Source organism: Anas platyrhynchos, chromosome 8, assembly GCF_047663525.1.
Source record: "Anas platyrhynchos isolate ZD024472 breed Pekin duck chromosome 8, IASCAAS_PekinDuck_T2T, whole genome shotgun sequence".
In the NCBI taxonomy this organism is placed as follows: Eukaryota; Metazoa; Chordata; class Aves; order Anseriformes; family Anatidae; genus Anas; species Anas platyrhynchos.
In genome coordinates, this window is record NC_092594.1 from 38,642,488 (window position 1) to 38,660,830 (window position 18,343).

General features: G+C 39.8%; 1 protein-coding gene across 1 annotated transcript; it reads right to left on the reverse strand.

The window, feature by feature from the left end:
* Window positions 1–220: 220 nt before the first annotated feature.
* LRRC40 (leucine rich repeat containing 40) lies at window positions 221–17,702 on the reverse strand. The gene is made up of 15 exons (XM_027462566.3): window positions 17,331–17,702; window positions 16,856–17,037; window positions 16,273–16,346; window positions 15,227–15,356; window positions 14,695–14,818; window positions 13,726–13,868; window positions 12,471–12,643; window positions 12,068–12,158; window positions 9,581–9,626; window positions 7,059–7,167; window positions 6,025–6,132; window positions 4,323–4,433; window positions 3,010–3,087; window positions 2,081–2,266; window positions 221–948 (listed from the first exon to the last, which is right to left on the reverse strand). The coding sequence occupies exons 1-15, from the start codon at window positions 17,482–17,484 to the stop codon at window positions 843–845; spliced, it is 1,815 nt and encodes a 604-aa protein (XP_027318367.1). The 5' UTR covers window positions 17,485–17,702; the 3' UTR covers window positions 221–842.
* Between the last annotated feature and the right edge of the window lie 641 nt (window positions 17,703–18,343).

Below are 18,343 nucleotides of genomic sequence, written 5' to 3' on the forward strand. Positions count from 1 at the left end.
TGGCAGTCTAACAGAGAAGCAGTGGATCTACAGTCACAGAGCAAGTAACATCCAGCAGCCCTCCCTTTATATTATTAATAACCATGATGCGTTATTGTTACAAATAAAGAGATCACTTTCATGACGTTGAAGTGTGTTTAAATAAAAAAATTAAATGTCTATATGCTACTGGCTACAAAATTTAAAGCACGTTCTTAAAAACGTAGAAAGAAAACACACATCCAAGAGCAAACATTTATTGTTTCAGAGTAGCTACCAATAGCAACCACATTTTGCTTACTTTTATGTGAGGCATGCAGGCAGTCTGCAGTACATTTCACACTCTGTTCTTAGAACCATACAGTTTAAGGGTTCAAGCATTTCACCACGTACAGACCAGTAACTAATTGTTTGAGGCAGCAGTGAAGAGAGACCAAGCACCTTACAGAAGATTATAAAACAGGCATACAAAAATCAAGAAGTTTACTTACACCTTTTTTCAAGTACTTTGGTGTTTACAGTTCTTTAAAAAAAAAAAAATAGCTTAGTTGTAGAAAAACATTGTCTCTCTTACTAAATGCAGCTTTCAACTGTATTCTTTATTAAAAAAAGTGTAAACATAGGTTGTGGTATTTTAAAATGCACTCCTGAGACATGCAGCCTTGAGGGGGAAATATTTCACGAGTGAATTCTTTCTTAACATGCAAACCATGAACAGAATTACAAATGCTTTATGGCACGGGCCAGATTAACAAAAAGTTTACAAAGAAGGAAGAAGGCAATATAATCGCAGAGCATTTGGTCAGGCAGGAGAAGTATTGTGTTTGTACTTCGATTCACAAGTCTGGGAGGGAAACGAACTATCAGGTAGGAATTCGGCTTCTCAGGTACTCCAGCACTGCAGCTGTCCCTTTTGCCAAAATGGCTGCTCGGGGAGTACGGAAGGGATTGCCTTCCAAAAGAAGCGTCCTGCAAAGACAGAGATGCCGAGTTATTTTATGAAGGCTTTTCCTTGTACCACACACACACTGCAGATAGATTTATGAATCTTGAAATTCTTATGTAATTCCTCTTTTGTTCTTCCAAAAAATGTTAACTTCTGCTACCCTACTTCATACTAACCTATCTTCTTTAGAGACATCTGAATTTTAATTTATGCTAATAAATCAGTGGTGGTATATTACTGTAGATGCACAATACACACATACCCCACTTCTAAAGCAACCTGTCAAAATAGAGTGAGAAAAAGAGCTCCTGAAGTATGTACATTGCAAAATTAAACAGAAAAGCTGGGTTAAATCGCAACCCTCCATTTTCTAGCTTGGCTGCTAGCTCACTCTTTACTAAACATAAATGTCTGTGGAGGTTTTTTTTGCTTGTTTGTGTTCAGAGGGGTTGTTTTATTTTGTATTTTTTAAGTCCCTCGAGAAGTGTCCTTTAAAGGAGAAAACCATACTAACGATAATCTGCTATCTTTGACAAGACAGACTACGTATCCACAACTGGTTTTGAGGTATGTAACTGAAGATATTGACAGCCTTGTTCCTATATGAGCATTATTATTTACAGAATGTTATTCCATCTCTTTTCTAGCAATTGGATTTATTTACACAGTTCAGGAGCCAACTGGAGTTACTGACAGGCAGTGCTATGGCTCACCCACCTGGCCAACAGGCTCGTCCGCAGGCACACCAGCAGTACACACATGCAGACAAGGTAACTGACTGAGGCTCTAACATGGCATTTCACAAACCAACACAACCTTCCTTTTTTTTTTTTTTTTTTTTTTTCTCATACTTCTTTTAGGCATCCTGGCATTTTTCTTATTTTTTTCAATTTTTTCATCCATAGCCAGAACACAGTGTACATACACTGCTGATAAAGACACTCAGGTGAGTGGTCAAAGCTGCTGAGAACTCAGCAATCAGTATCAGGAGTTGGATATATTCTCCAAATGCTGACTACCTCAAGATACTACATACTATCATGCATCACCTTCTTGTTAATAAATAAGACTGATTTTTTTTAAACCCTTTACCCTCTGACAAAACATGCCTTGAAGAAACCAGTCAGAATATACTTTTTATAAAACAGTACACACCTCAGATTTTCACAGTTTCCAAGTTCTGGTGGCACCTGGAGAAGGTCGTTGTTCTGAAGGTCCAGTGTTCCAAGCTTCTCCATCTTCTTTAACTGCAGAGGGTCAATGGACCCAACCTGATTGTTACTGAGCAGGATGGTCTCCAGTGCTAGGATGCGGTAAAGGACACCAGGAAATACTTTAAACCTTCAGTAAAAAGGAGGAAAACAAATTAAAGTCAGAAACAAGGCATTCAAAAATTAACAGCCTTTTAAGTGAGATGGCATTTTAGTGTTGTTTACTGAAATTCAATGTTTAAACGTGCTGCTCTGGAAGGAGAAAGCATTGATTATTTTATTATCTTGCACACAGTGAAAAAGCTGGACAGAATTTGCACGGTGACAGCTCAGCACCTGTAACAGAACTACAGGCCAGCTGGGAATCACAGTTTGTGTCACACAGAAGGGGACTCTCCAGTGTAAGGAGGGGAGAGCAATGGGCAGTCGTTTTCCTGTGTACTTAACAACCACCCTGCTGAGCCAGAAGAAGATGCTTCCAGCCCAACACGGTGGCTAGTTACTAGTTACAGCCACCTCCCAGCTGCTTCCCGTGGCCCACTCCCCTTGTATTTTTCCATCATCCAGAACTGATGTGTTAGGGACGCTGCAGGGTAGTCCCGCTGGAAGCCATTTTTTGATTTATCATTCACAAGATTGTTTAATCCCTTTTTTAACTGGTTTCTACCGTCTCTCTCCAAAAACTTGTGGCAGGATGTTCCAAAAATATATTACCACTGTGTAAAGAAATGCGTTCTCTTTAACTGTTTTAAGCTCACAGTTAGTTGATGAAGTCCCTACTCAATCTTACAACACATTAAAATTATATTGATTTTTTTTGTTACAAAAACAAACAAACAAAAAGAGAAACAAACAAAAAAAACAGTTGCTCACCTATTAAAAGAAAGATTTATTACTTGTAGTGTTGTCAGTGCCTCCATTTCTTCAGGCAAAGATGTCAAAAAATTATTTCTGTGTATCAAACGAAGACAAAGAATAATCACTAACTTCTAAGACGTTTAAATTAAGAATCCACAGACGGAATACGTATATTTACCAGTGTTAACGTGCTCTTTTAAACCACTATATTGCTTTATAAATGGATCAAGACCATGCTCAAGAGTGCAAACCAGGTTTGCATTTTCATTTTTTGCCAATAAGAAAACATAAAAGCCTGTTCTCTAAAAGATTCCCAGGCATTTCAAAGCATCTAACAGTTCTGAAACAGGCATTCTGCTACTTGGGTTTCAGAGGAAATCTCATGAAACAGCCCAGCTGTTGGTGCCAACATGAATCACTAAGATAACTCTAAACCTCTTCAAAATTCATTTAGCCTGCTATCCAGTTGCTCTAACAAACTCGTTTATGGCTACTGTTACTGCACAGTTTCCCACAACAGGAAGCCATTCTTAAATAAAATGAAGACAGAGGTTTGTAAGGACCAACAAGGTATTTCTTGAACATGACAAAAAGTCTCATTACAGGAAAATAAAGGCCACTCACTAAAAGATGCCCAGACTTAGGCCTAAATTCTTAATCAGATATTCAACCTTGTCCCCTCATCAGTCTCTCATTATCATCCATTTCTGCAGTCTTCAGCAGAACTCCTCCACCAGCAGCACATACCTCAGGCAGATTACTTTAAACCAAGCTGAAGTACAAATGTGTCTCTGCATTCTGCTTTGCTGCTCTTCATTTTGTGAAACAGCCAAGATAATAAATGCTAGCAAGCTAACCCTGAGGTCTAAACACATGCATTGAGCATATTTCAGAAGTTATGCAAGGAAGAATGACAGTAAGTATCTTGCTGTATTGCAATAAGATCCCAGTTGACAGCTGCAGGTTCAGGCAGCACACCAGAGTTGGTACAGTCACTGTCCTACTTCCCAGATATCCCCCAGGATTATTTTTTTCCTTGTTGTTTTGTTTCTAAACACGCTCTTAACACCTCTGAGAACCATTGAATGACTGAGGCAAGCCCTTCCATCACAGCAAATCTTGGAGCTTGCCCACTTGTTTTGTGCTTTAACCAGTGCCTGAATCTAGGCCACTTGCTATTTTGGATCTGCCGGTCATTCAGCTGCTACGGAGCTGTTTTGGGAAATGAAAAATTATTTCAGTACTGCTATTCCACTGCAACAGATGGCTGGTTTAAAAAGGCACGAAAACAAGTCACTGGGAAAGGAAGTCCAACACACGTCACAAACCTGATATCCAAATGTGTCAACTTATGAAGCATGCAGAGCTCCGAGGAAATAGATGAGATTTTGTTGAAGCCAAAGTTGAGATCACAAAGTGAGTCCTTCAGCTCCACAATCCTGAAACCCAACGTGAAAATCCTTTTACTATGTAAGCACATGTTGCATCCTAAGTTGCTGAAAAAAATATTTCATTCTAGAAATCTACAAATCAAGAACGTTTGGTGTTTCTTGATGTTTCAGAAGCAATTTTGTGAAGATTATAGAAACCACCTCTGAAAACTCTCCATCCTGGAGAGTTATACTTGATGTAAAAACAAAGCTCAGAAGCACTTTTAAAAAGTTATTAGGAGAGTAAATTTGCTAAGAAAGCCTACTCACTTAAATGCAGTTTAGAGATTTCAGAAATTATGGCAGAAATGACAATCACTTCCATCTCCAGTCCTGCAAGTGCTTTGACAGGAAGACTATCCATCTTTAAGCAATCAAAATGAAAGAGATTGCCATTTTATTTCCATCTTTTGATTCTGTTCAACACTTCTGCTGTTACAAACTGCAAGAAACACAACACTTGCTGCTTCTTGCTATTCTTTCTGCTTCTATATTAAATTAAGATGCTTTGATGTAAAGCATTTAAAAGCTCAAAAAGTTAGTAGCTGAATCCTGACAACAGAATGTCTGTCATAACCCTAAAAACAGAAAGTAATTAAATGAACTAAACACTCGCCTCTCCTATCTGGATTGTCACTGAATTCCCTTGCACCTAGCAGCTGCACACCTACACCTTCCTCCCCCCTGAATGCAACAGACTCTCACAGAGCGAAAAAGCATGGGCGGCACAAGCATTATCTCACTAAATTGATTTGCTACACTAAATTGTACTGAAAAGACATTTTCTCTATGTGAGATAGCACCTCCTCAAGTTCTATGTGCAAAAGGTTAAATGTTCAGCACATTTGTGTCCAAGAATGGAAGTAAGTTATCCCCACGAGTGGGGTGGTATCCTTAAAAATCAGCTGTCATGATGCTCTTAGGCTTACAGAGATGCATTAAGCCTCCTCCTTATGCAATAAGAGTATTTATTCCCCTTACTGTCAACAGAAAGCTTTTCCTTGACTGGGGATGAAGGAACAAGCGCAATAATATCCAGTGCTGTGGTGGGACAATAGCTAGCAAGAAAAAAGGCATGGATATTGTTCAGGCTTCTAAAGACAAAACCCCAAAACCTCACAATTAAACTGTCTGAAGAAACCACATTGAAAAAGGATCTCTGCAATAGTCCAAAGCTCTCACCTAACGAAGTGGTGAATACACACAGATTATCTTCGTATGGGAAAAGGACCACTTTGCAAGGAAAACAATACTAGCCTGCAGTTAAGTACAGCACTTCATAATTATTAGAAGTCACATCAGAGTCCACCCCTATTCATTTCAACAATGCTTAGAAAAGCAGTATGAAAGACAACGCATAATGTAAGCACTGATGAGCAGAGCCAAGCTTGTTTTTACTGTGATCTTTGTGCTAATAAATGGACCCACCTGCAGGCTACTTGTACCAGAAACATGAGCACATTTTTCAGCATCTCAATTGCATTGTGTGTGTGTACACAGAGAGAGGAAGAAGTGTAAATATGCTTGAGTGGAAACAACACGAGACGCTGAGGAACAGAGGCAGAATAAAAACGAACAAGGATGGTCTTTCTGAAAGTACCTTGCAGGAATGGCAGTCAGCTGGTTTTTGCTGAAGTTGACAGTGGCGACAGGATTACTTCTGACCGCGTTGAACATTTCATCAGGAATCACAGCTGCCTGTTTCTCACTGAACAACAAAAAGCATTTACCCAAGTTACACAAACATGTTCATCATCTCCTAGTTATTAACAAAACATTTTCATTTTCTTTTAGAAAAAGATGAGCAATAAAATAAATACATAAATATCTAAAATAAAAGTCCTGAAAGGACTGCTAGGAAAAAGCTACCAATCCCTGCACCATGTTAGCTGACATCTTGCTCTGTCATCTTGCTTAGGAAAAATCATTAAGAGCTTAATTAGGTCACTACATCAACAAATGTGTCAATGCCATATATTGGGCCAGAAACTGTAGCAAATCAGCATTTCACTTGTTTCCCCCTCTCAGCTGAGAAAACATCCCCCCGCTGTAACTCAGGTAACTACTGAATTTGGAGCCTCTGACCATCTGAGGAGACTGAAGGCGTCCATCCCAGCCCTTTCACTACAGCGCAGCCCCTTCTACGCTCCAGCTCTCTGCAGAACTGTGCATTTCACCCAGCAGTTCTCAGCAAGCAGGGTTTTATTCCCCTTTCCTAGCCTAACAAGTTAAATTGTTGGCTACATTTAAGAAATAACTGAAGAAATACTCACCTACCAGGAGATTTTTTGAGACTTAATGATAATAACTAAGGAAGTGTAAAAGCTTCTAAAAGCATCTAAAGATATTAAGCATTTCAATGAGTTAAAAGGAATGTTATCGTGGAGTATTTGACAATACACAGACCAAAAAAAAAGAAAGCGAGATGTGAAACACACTGCAATCACATCTGCCTACTCCTGAGCACTCAAATTAAAGTGAAAAATGCACAAATATATCAGAATTCGAAAAGTGTTTGGTAAACACCATGAGGTAAAAATAAATAAAAAAAATATAAGAAAGAATATCCAAGTTGGAAGGGTCCCACAAGTTTTCTTATAACTTTAGAGATAGGCAGTATTTCCAAACACTTACCTATACTCCAGTAATTTTAGGGAAGTTATGGCGTGCATGTTAATCCTTGACTCGCTTGGGAGAGTCATGGCTGTCACAGGAGGCTCCTCATTCGGACTAGGTCCATCATCTGGAGATAGCACACACAGACAGTCACACAACCTACAGGCTGCTGTAGATGTGCTCTGAGCAGCATTGATGGTGAATTTTTTAGGGTCCCTAGTCACCTGCCATCATCCATTTTAACTCTTCCTATCTTCTGGCTTGACTGCATATAATCTAATTCAGATTATTTCAAGATTTTCCTAATAAGTTTTTTATTTTTTTGTATATATTTTGAGGTTTCAGGGTTTGGGTTGTTTGTGGTTCTTTTTTTGGGGGGATGGAAGAATTGACTTGGATTTTGAAAAACCAGGTCATTAAACACCACACCTAGTATGCTTTTATGTTAGCCAGTACCCTCCAAGGCGTGGAGGTTAGAAACAGTGAGAAACAGGGAAGGTAGGCAAGACGTGATAAGGGTCAACTATCTGCAGAACAGCAAACCTGACCATAATTATAGTTAAAACATTAATATTTATAAAAACCTTCCTAATATCCTCCTCTGTAGAGCTCCTTTTGATTACTCTCTCCAATCCACATGAAAAAGTTGTTCGCTTCTTTGAATATGTAAGAAAAGTATTAAAAATGCTCTGCATGTCTGAGCTGCGGCATCACACCCCAGGCATTCAACATATGCTTAAGTAGGGTGAAGCTTACCCAGAAGTCCAAGCATGATAACCCAGCTTCCATTAAAATAAATGAACAAAACTGTAGGAAATTCAGTGGCATTCGTGAATAGAAGTCAACTGACTATTGCTCCTAAGCCCAGCTAGTCAGCTTTACATTAAGAAGAACCAAAAACAAGATTTAAGAGCCCCTTTTTCAATTATATCCCTACATGAATAAGACTGTTACTGCTACTGGTTTAACTCCCTATTAGATGCTGTAACAGATACAGTAAAATCATAAACGCTGCCATCCATGCAGGATATTAGCTTATTTTATTACCCACAATTGTATTAACTGTCATAGGTCACCAGGTGAGCTTCTGAGTATGTACTCTAGCATCCAACTAATTGTTGCGAAATTACTACTAGGTTATACTTGCATGGAATCGGGCATTTTGAAGCAATTTCATACACTGCAGTAACCTAATTAATGCTGCCATCATCTGGCAGATGGAAAGAAAGCCCACTTACAGAAAGCATACAAATTTACACATACCATGTTCAATAAAAGTTGCCTATGAGTCTTATGAAGGCCCCTTCTCAATGAAGAAGTTAAGCATTTTTTGCCATTTAAGCGCTGCAAAATCATTTCCATATGATATTTAACATGATCAGCAAACCCGGTTATTTTGCCTATTTCATGTCATACATTTTAAGAAAGATGAAGATTTCTAAAGCTGGTAAAAAAAAATCCTGTTTTTGAGAAGATTTCATCTCCTCAACATGCCATTTGCTCAGACTCTGACAGCCTGTTTCCTATATAATCAAAAATACAGTGTCATCTCCACCACTTTACTTGGAAAATACAACACAAAACTAAAAAAAGGCAAAGTATCTCACTGAATGGGAGGCCCAGGTAATAATCTGGAAAGTGATTTCCATTCACGGAAGAAACTAGCAACTTTTGATCCCTTTTTGTAAAAAGAACTGGTGGTAGTAAAAAGTACTGCATCTGTTAGAGAAATGTGATACACAACCAGCTAGGTGGTTTTTAATCCATGCAGCTGGATCTCAGAATCCAAAAGAAGATTCCGCAAAAACATACAGCAGGCATCCAGAGAATTAATCTTGAGATATTTCATCTGAATTTCTGCTTTATGACTTTTTAATTATTTCTATAGGGAATGTTGAGATCAAGACTTATACATCATAGAAAGATGAATTCTAGTAGGCCAAGATTAGAATTTTCTTTAAAATAATCAACTACTTTCTCCCCCAGAATTTTTTATGCTATTTATTAGCTACATGCTGGACCTTATGGTACCACCATGATTTCAAGGCAGACTTTTTCATGCATATACTTTCTGGGAATCACTGGACTTTACTGCCCACATTCCAACATGAATGCATCGATAATACAGAATACCTTTGCATAATCTCACCTACCCTTCCATACTGCGACCAAGCCAGCAGACAGATGGCAAGCTTAAAATGAAGAACTTGTTATGTAAATTTCCTGTGATGCTCAGGGAAAAAATAAAAAGCTACTGGAATTCTTCATCCAAAATGCATAAAGGGACCAGGGGATAACACTTAAGATTATTTTTCTAAGTGACAGTGCCCCACAAAGAATGCTTGTTGTTCAGTGTTATCCAATAGAATAAGAAAAAGAAACAACAGTGAGATATAAGAGCACATTGTTGAGTAAAGAAAACTATTACTGCGGGAAAACTGGAGGAAACTGGATTAAAACTGCTACCCTGAGTAGACTCTAGCTTATTGCAATTTCTTAGAAAGATTATCTGTAAAATGCAGCGCGATGGAACAATATACCTTGGATTTTGCTTCTTAGGTATTTCAGAAGTTCCTGGGTACCCTTCTTAAAAAAGAAAGAAAAGAAAAGGAAAGATCAGTAAGTATCTGCTAGCCAGTATTTATACAGCTGTTCTGACAATCAGGAATGACAATTTCAGTCACACAGGTAGAGCTCACAGCACTGCTAACTATAAAAACTACCTAACAGGTCGTGTAGAAAAACTCTCTTGTGGTAGCTTAAGAACTTGCTTATTTAGAGTGTTGTTTATTCCAGATGGAAATGTCCAGACCCATGTTACCACCTTAGGCTGCACATTTTTAGCTTTTAATCTGAAGACTTTGGCCAAGAGTGAGGAAAAACTGTTCAAAAGAACTTAGCCTTCTCTTAAAAGGTCTAGCACAATTCTGCATTGGAGAAGAAATTTAACATTAGTCAAAGAAGTTGACTGCTCAGTGTTCTAGTAACTGTTTGTATCACCACAGTTTATGTATTTGCATGGATTTTTAACTGCTGGATTCTCCAAAGATTTGATTGGCAATCCTCTCATAGCAACCTCTACTGGTCAAACTCAGTTACTATCTGCACAATCTCTGAGTAATTAAACATAATCTCATCCAGCCCATCTGTTTTAGGATAAAACTAGGCTTTCCTCATGATTTTGAGTGTTTCTCCTCTAAGTTTTAAAAGAAGAGACTGAACTTAAGCAGTGAATATGAATTAACATTTCTCATTCTAGCTGACATTTATTATACACGAGAAGAGACTGATCTGAATGCAGAGGGGAAAAAGAAAACATGGAGAAGGGAAAAGAAGAATTCTCACAAGGAATCTAATGAAACCAGACAGAAATTGAAGACAGAAGACAGAGAAAGAGAGGCTGGAGAAGATTGGGAGTGAATGCAGACACAGGAAGACCTGGCATCTGCTGAGCTGAGCAAGGCAAGAGAAGCCCATATAGGAGAAAATAAAAAGAAAAAGGTGAAGGTCAAACAGAAAGTTAAGCAATGGTCATCTGGCTCATGGAGAGGAAGGCAGGCAGTAAGACAAAGCTCAGCAGTCAGGTGATAATTTTATGCAAATAGGAGAGACTAGGATTTAATAAGAGATGACTGGATTTTGGAAAAACAAACAAACAAAACAAAACACAAGAGTGGGTTTCAGACCAGAATGAGAAGCCTGAGGAACAGGAAGAGATGAATCAGGGATGCACAAGACAGAATCTGTGCCTGCTAGGCTATACTTTTATCCCCCGTCTTTGCAACTCCTTCATCTCAGCATTCACCTGCTGCTAGCAAGTGCCTGGGGACCCTACGAGATTTATCTATTTCTCTATTAAATCAAGTGGAAAAAAATCTAGTCAGGCACATAAAATTCCAGCTATAAATTTCCAGTGTAATGGAAACGGATCAAGATGGTGTAAGTAAAAAATGTCATACTGGAATCCTTGTAGCTATAGTTTGGTATAAATAAGAAATATATACAAAAAAATTACATATATCTGTGGTCTTACTGCTGAAAGACAGTAAATCCTCAGACGCTAGGGAACAGCAGAACTGAAGTAGCCAAGCAACCCTAACTCAGACTCCTTTGTATGTGCATTTTAAGACAATTCTGAACTCCAGAATCACGTATGATGTTCTCATTAATTCAGCGACTACAATTCACACTTAATCAGATACGTATGTTTTCCCTCTTATTTCTGACATATTACAAAAATTCATTTCAGCTGAGGGCCTTTGATGTTGTTTGTATTTAGAGAATCCAAGTGCTTTGGAAACATTTATTTTAAAGCACTGGCAAAAGCACAGAAAAGAAGAAATAATGTATACCACCACCAAGAAGAGCTTGCTGAGATAAAAATAAAAGAGAATTCTATAGCAGCAGCAGTGCCCATACTCCAGCCTCCCTGCTGCCCTCCATACTTGTTTTCTCATGCACAACTCACACCTTCGCTTTGCCATCTACCTACAGAGAGAACATAGATCTGAGGTGTAGGTTATCCACAAGAAAACATAGTACCTCATATTGGCATGGCTCAAAACACATCTGTTTCCAAAAACTCTTTGGAAATTGAATCCTAGATCCTTAATTCAGGCAAGCAGGAAATGAGAAACAGAAATCCACGCTCATCTAGGAAAAGCCTGACATAAAGAACTTGCCTAGCACTGCAATGAACTGTGACTTGCAGCAGAATTAGGCAGCAGACAGCTGCCTTATCCTTTTCTCCCCAGACATCTGTTGCTTTGTTCACAATATATATTACAGCTTCTGCAGCAAATCAGAAATGGGTCCTATGAAGCATCAACCTCCTTTATTCCACAGTCCTTATGATCTAAAGCATTTTATCAGACTCCCACGGAAAGAGCACATGAATTACACAAACAAAAGAGACAGATTAAAGTTGTGCAGGCTACAATGTTTTCTAATAATATTTTGGCTACATGATTTGGATAATATAAGTATGCAACAGAGCCAAATTTTCAACACTACCTAAACATGCTTACTTGTAGAAGGTCTCTTCGAATGGTTCTCAAAGGGTTTCCCTCTAATGCCAGGAATTTCAACTGCGGAAGGTTCCCCAATGTATAGGGCAATCTGCAAACAGAAACAACCCATTTCAGTTCAAAGCAGCTTCAAAATAAATCCCAAAGCACTTGCAATTATTTGTCAGATGGCCTGCTATTCTGAAGCTCCGGGTTCAAATAAAAAGATACAGAATGTATTACATTTAAAAAAGGCAGAGTTTGATCACAGCATTTACATAACACAGAAGGGGCTCCTCCATTTCACAACCAAGTCCTTTTTTAATCACATTTTACAAAGTGTAATACATTAGCTACAGAATTAGCCATCAGTAGATGCCCTGAGCAAGGCCTCGTCGCAGACATACGTGGTTTTTATTATTACCTACTGATATCATTGTTGGCAAGGTCAAGTCGCTCCAACTTCTGAAGCAGAGTAATTTCATCAGGAACTGATTTTATCTTGTTGTCTCTCAGTTCCAATACAGAGAGGGAATTCAGATGCTTAAGATTCTCTGCATTTAATATTTCAATCTGATTTTCACCAGCATGTAATTCCTGTGGAGACAGAGATCCCTCACGGAGTTATGTTACCCTGGTAAAATTACCCTGCAAGTTATTAATCTCCCAAATCACGGCACTAGCCAAAACATATGGTGTGGAGAAGATACAGATCTTGATACCCACTTATCTACACAGGAAACATCAAAGCTTCCAAAGATCCGGGGACATGTGTCTGAACTCAGCTTGTTTTGAAACCATCAGAGAACTCCCAGCTTTGAGTTTCATGTCCAAGTTAGAAATAAATCTGCTCCGCTTTTGTCAAGGACTTGTTAACAACTACTTTAACCAAGAAGTTTCTTAAATTCTAAGCTATAGGAAGCTGAGACGGCAGCTCTCCATCTCCCTACTGGAAATGCTTCACTTACAATGGAAGAACTGAACGGTTCTTTAGACCAAAGAGACGCATGCTACTGGATGCCCTCCAGACACTGAATTTCTCACAGCAGCAGGAGCTTGGTTAGAAAATGCTGCAATAGCCTGGGATCGTAAAGGCTGAGTTCAGAGTTAGGAGGAACTAAGGTGTCTGCATTCAGTGATGGATTTGGTCATTGGAAACAACAGTGATACAAGCATTCAGTCGGCCCAATCATGTTTCTGTTAGTTGAGCAACAAAAACATGATGTTCCCAGCCAGGGAATTTTCAATTATAAACGTATGGGGAACTAAGGCTACAAAATATTTGAAAGATGGGATTGTTTCAAGTGCATATTTTCTCCACAGTTACAAAGAAAAAAATACAGTGAACAAAGTAAATTCATCCAGAAGATGTTGCCAGAGATAAAACACAACTGTTGCAGACAATATTACATCTATTTTTCAGTCATTCTTCTCCTTAAATATTTCTTTTGTTTTCCAAATCTGAAGAGCACCACTGTAAATTTGCCTTCCAAATAACATTAGGACAGACCAACGCGGACAATAAGTAATTGCAAATGGGTACATATTGAACAGAATTCTACACAGGGAATTCTTAATTTTTGACCACTGTGATTCACAGTAACTCGTGACATAACAATCATTATTTTAGAAGTTTACTGCAAACACATTTACAGTGCACCAACTATTTCAAACCTTACCTTCAGTAGTTTGCATGAGGGAAGTTCTGGTAAGGAACGTAATTTATTTTTTCTCAGATAAAGTTGTTCCAAAGATGCCATACTCGCCAATTCAGCAGGTACAGTTTCCAGGTAGTTTTTAGTACAGTCCAGTTGTCTTAAGCCTACAGAAGTAAGAGTGCAAATGACAAAGAAAGAAAATAAAAATAGTTTTCTGCAGAAGCACGCATTTCCTGCTTTTTGATGTAGACCTAAAAACATTTCGCCAATTGGAATTTTGGAAGAAATCAAGTCAGTTAGCATCAGCATTTCTGAAAACGAGACATTTGCTTTTCATTCGTTCTTCACAGACATTCTGGAATGCCTCCAGTGACCCTACCAGATACCAGTTCTCATTTGGAGATAACAGGAAACGTTCAGTCTGATATCAAAGACCACCTCAGAAAGATCTGCAGATAATTTTTGTAACATTTAAAAAAGATGGCAATCTACCACCTGGTCCTGCCATCAGATCTGCCACGGCTATTCAAATACGCATCTGACATGAATAAGCTTGATATTTAACATTTGAACAGTAAAAGTAGATTTTTTCATCAGTGACAAACTCATGTTTTTTCTCTTTCCAATGAATTCAACCCTCTTATTTATGCTTTATTTTCCACTCAAAATATGCATTAAAGAAAACATTTGTCAAATTGCTTATTGCAGTTTTAAGGCTAATATCTTCAAAGCTAAGCAACAGTAATCCTTAGACTTTTCTAACAATTCCCTGGGCTCCATTTGTCAAGAAACACAAACCACTAGAGGACTTAAGCTTGATATATAGTAGCTGTAGCTGATTTTTTTTAGTAACACTGAACTAGAGTTCTTGAGAATACTTTAACTCCTTCAAAACGTACTGTCTTAATCCTGAATAACATACAACAAGTTTCTGAACATAACCACAGAAATGGCTGTATGACACTTAATAAGCTGAGGAAACAAATTTACTTTTCATCGCACTGATATCTGCAGGCAGGTTCTTGAGTTGATTACAAGCCAAGTTGAGTCGCACTAAGTTAATGAGCAAAGCAAAACTTGTTGGAATGTCTGTAAGATGATTGTTGGACAGATCCTGAAGATTAAATAAAAAGAGAGAAAAAGAGGTTACAAAGAGAGATGTTTAAAGTATCCCATGAGTACTGCTACTGTAAAGTTAATTACTGGCAGAACATTAAAATTAGTTTGCTGACATCTTCAGGATCTCCCTGGTAGAAATGTGAATGGCTGAGACAAGTCTCCCAGGACTGACATATCATATGGGATTTGATTTTTCTTAAAATATTTGGAAAACCCAAAGTAAAGCTTGGTTTCAAGCAAACACACAAAAACATAATAGCTGATAAGCTACATAAATGACTGGAATATTCATAAGGTTCTGCAATGTAAGACTTTTTTTTTGTGATTTACATTTGCAGTAGCAAAACATGGATAAATTGACATTTCTGAGCAAATAAATATTTTTCAAAAAGTTGTAATTTACCAATTCTTCTAAACTGACAAGCTGTCCAAACCCATCCGGCAAGTCGCTCAGCTCGTTGTGCTGAAGAAGAAGGCTCTTCAAGTGCGACAACTGCATCAACTCTTCCGGGATACTTTTCAGTTTGTTATGGCTGGTATTAAAATGTGGAAAACAAAGGGAAATAACAATCACTAAGTAGTTTTAAGAACATAACTGCACCAAAAAACTTCTGTTACACATGATGCCATCCAAACTAGGGTTACAACCCTAATACCTACAGGGCTGTCCTAGCCACCACAACCCCTTGAAATGCAAACTCTTCAGGCCCGCGAGCAAGTATCAAGCATTTCCAGCATGCACCTGAAATTCTGATATTGGCACAGACTAACTGTTCATTACAGCTGCAGTGAGACAGGCTGCTGCGAAACATTTTCAGAGTGCAGCTTGCATATGCATGCTGTTGAGGACACCATCACCTTTAAGAAAAATCACTCTTACAGCTGTTATAGCCCTCTGCAATGGATTGGTTTCCTAGGAGGAATTATGTCTGGTTATTTGTTCAAGTTTTAATCCTCATCTGAATTTACAATATTCCAGATGGATCTATTTTTTTTAATGCAGTTCACACACACAAAAGGAACATACCCAGTGTCTCCTCGTGCACAAACTTACATAGTTACTCCTGGTAACTGAAGAATGTGAATTTATGAAGAGGATAAATGAGGTTTATAGTTATTTCCAATGTACATTATTCATGAAAAAAAAAAAAAAAAGCATTTTTAATCCTTTAAAACAAAATTGCCAGACTGAAGCAAATGAATCTTGATACTGCTTTTGTGTGATTATTCAAAACACCAGCTTTCAGCTTCCAAGAGAGACTGTGACTTCTAAGTATTAGTCAAAATAATTGTAACAAACCTAATTATTTTTTTGACCTGAAACCTATGATTCTCAGTATATTGTCTATTTAAAAACCAAAAGTTAACTTTTCTGCAACAAAACTTATTATACTACAATCTCTTATTCACACCTTGGAAACCAATGCTCTAGTTTTGTAACGTGCTTACCTGACATCGAGTTTCTGAAGATTTTCTAATTGTCCTAATGCAGATGGAAGAAATGTCAGCTGATTATCATGTACCTGGAAAATAGAGTTTTTAGAAGAGTTACTAATTTGTACCTTGTAGGTTTTCTTCCCCAACATCAAAAGACAAAAAAAATTAAAAAAAAAACTAATACAAAGAATAGTTTTGTCCAGTAGTAGCAGCTGTGTATATGACTTGATACGTTTACCAATAACAGCACTGCAACTGCCAATCTGTCAAAGTTCTACTTAATTGATAGTAAGCAGTGAGAAATTAAAGTATTTAATATGAAGAAGGGGGAAGCATATGAAAGGTGGCTGCATCCAATACCAGATCTTCTTTCAGTGCCCATATTAAAATTTCCTAGATCTTTCTACAGAACAATGCCGACTACCAGTGTATTAACTGATGTATCAGCAGGGTGGTATGCAACAAACCTTTATCCTGAGAACACACCAATGGCACTTCTACACATCCACCTCCATAGGAAACAGAAAACAAGGGCCTAAGACTATCCTGTCCCACCTCCTACAGAGAGAGCACATAGCAGGATCATTGTACGTACATCTAGCACAGTGAGTGCAGGCAGAAGCTTGACGTCCTCTGAAAGAAGCTGCAGCTTGTTTGAGGCTAAAATCAGCTTGGTCAGGTCTGTCTGCTCCCACCAGCGATCCGCGGCACCGAAAGAGAGATTCTGATGGGCTTCCTCCGGAGTGTCCAAATTTATCCGCCACACATGCTGAGGCACTACAAGCACAAACACACACGGGTCAGCTAAATACACCTGCTACTCACCCTGAAATTTCCCCATTCTGAGTGCTTTCCGTACGCACACAATTACACTTCTGGAGATTTCTCCAGAGCTGACAACTGGACGTGGCTGGAGGCGGCAGCAACGAGGGCAGGAGGGCAGGGAGCGCTCCTTATGGCCGCTGTACCCCTTGTAGATCTTTCTGCCCGCCCTTACCGCTGTATTTTGGAAGCCCCCGGCCCTCCCGGGGCTGCAGCCGCAGCCCCCCGGCTCCCCCGCCCGCGCTCACCCTGGCCGAGGCCGCGGCCCGCGAGGTTGAGCTGCCCGCTCTTGCGGGCGGCCCGGAGCAGCCCCTGAGGCACGGCGGGGCCCGGCTCCTCCGCCGCCCGCCCGAAGCCGGAGCGGGGCTGCCCCGGCCGCGCCCTCCGCGCCGCCGCCGCCATCCCGAGCCTCGGCCGCCGGCACCGCCCCGCAGGGTGGCGGAGCCCGGCCCGGCCCGGCCCAGCGCCCGCCCCGGGCTCAGGGAGGCAGCAGCGGGAGGCACGGCCCCGGCCTCAGCCCCAGCGCCATTTGGTGCCGCACCAAAAAGGCTGGGGCTGGGAAGGGAGCGGGTACAAAGCCGGGCATGTGGGGAGGGAAAACAGGCCGGGAGCTGTGTGCTGGCAGCAGAACGGAGGGTACAAAATTCCTACAAAAGGAGATGGAGAAACAAGCCAGCTGCAGCTGGACGCTGTGTGGCTCAGATTTCACTTCCTTCCTCTCCCCCTTTTTATTTAAGGTCTTCACCTCTGTCGCAGGAGTGAATGCAGACCAAATAACCTGGAAAGCGCTGTAAATATACATGTCAAGTAGCTACACAAAAAGGCACTTTTACTTCAACTTGTTTCCTTGTCACCCAGTGTTGGCAAACTAAGTGAAAATACTCCAGGAGTTGGAGTTGATGATCCTTATGGGTCCCTTCCAACTCGGGATATTCAGTGATTCTGTGACTCCCACCTGATTAGTGCTGGCTGCCCACCAACACCTGCCATTGCTGGTGACCAGCCCTGGCTTCGGCTCCTGGGTGCAGTTGGTGTCTGACCCAGCCGGCAGAGCCTCTAAGAAGCAAATAAAGAAACACGCTTCTCCCTCAGTCATTAAAAACTTACAGCCATTTGAGTTTTCAAGCACCTGGCGTTCCAAACACAACCTTTTCACTTTTATTTTTTTAATCTACAATCTAAGTCCCATTGAATGTAGAAGTAGTTCGTTAAGGGCTAAATAGCACCGTGGTGAGCGGGTCGCTGATTCGAGCCCCCACCA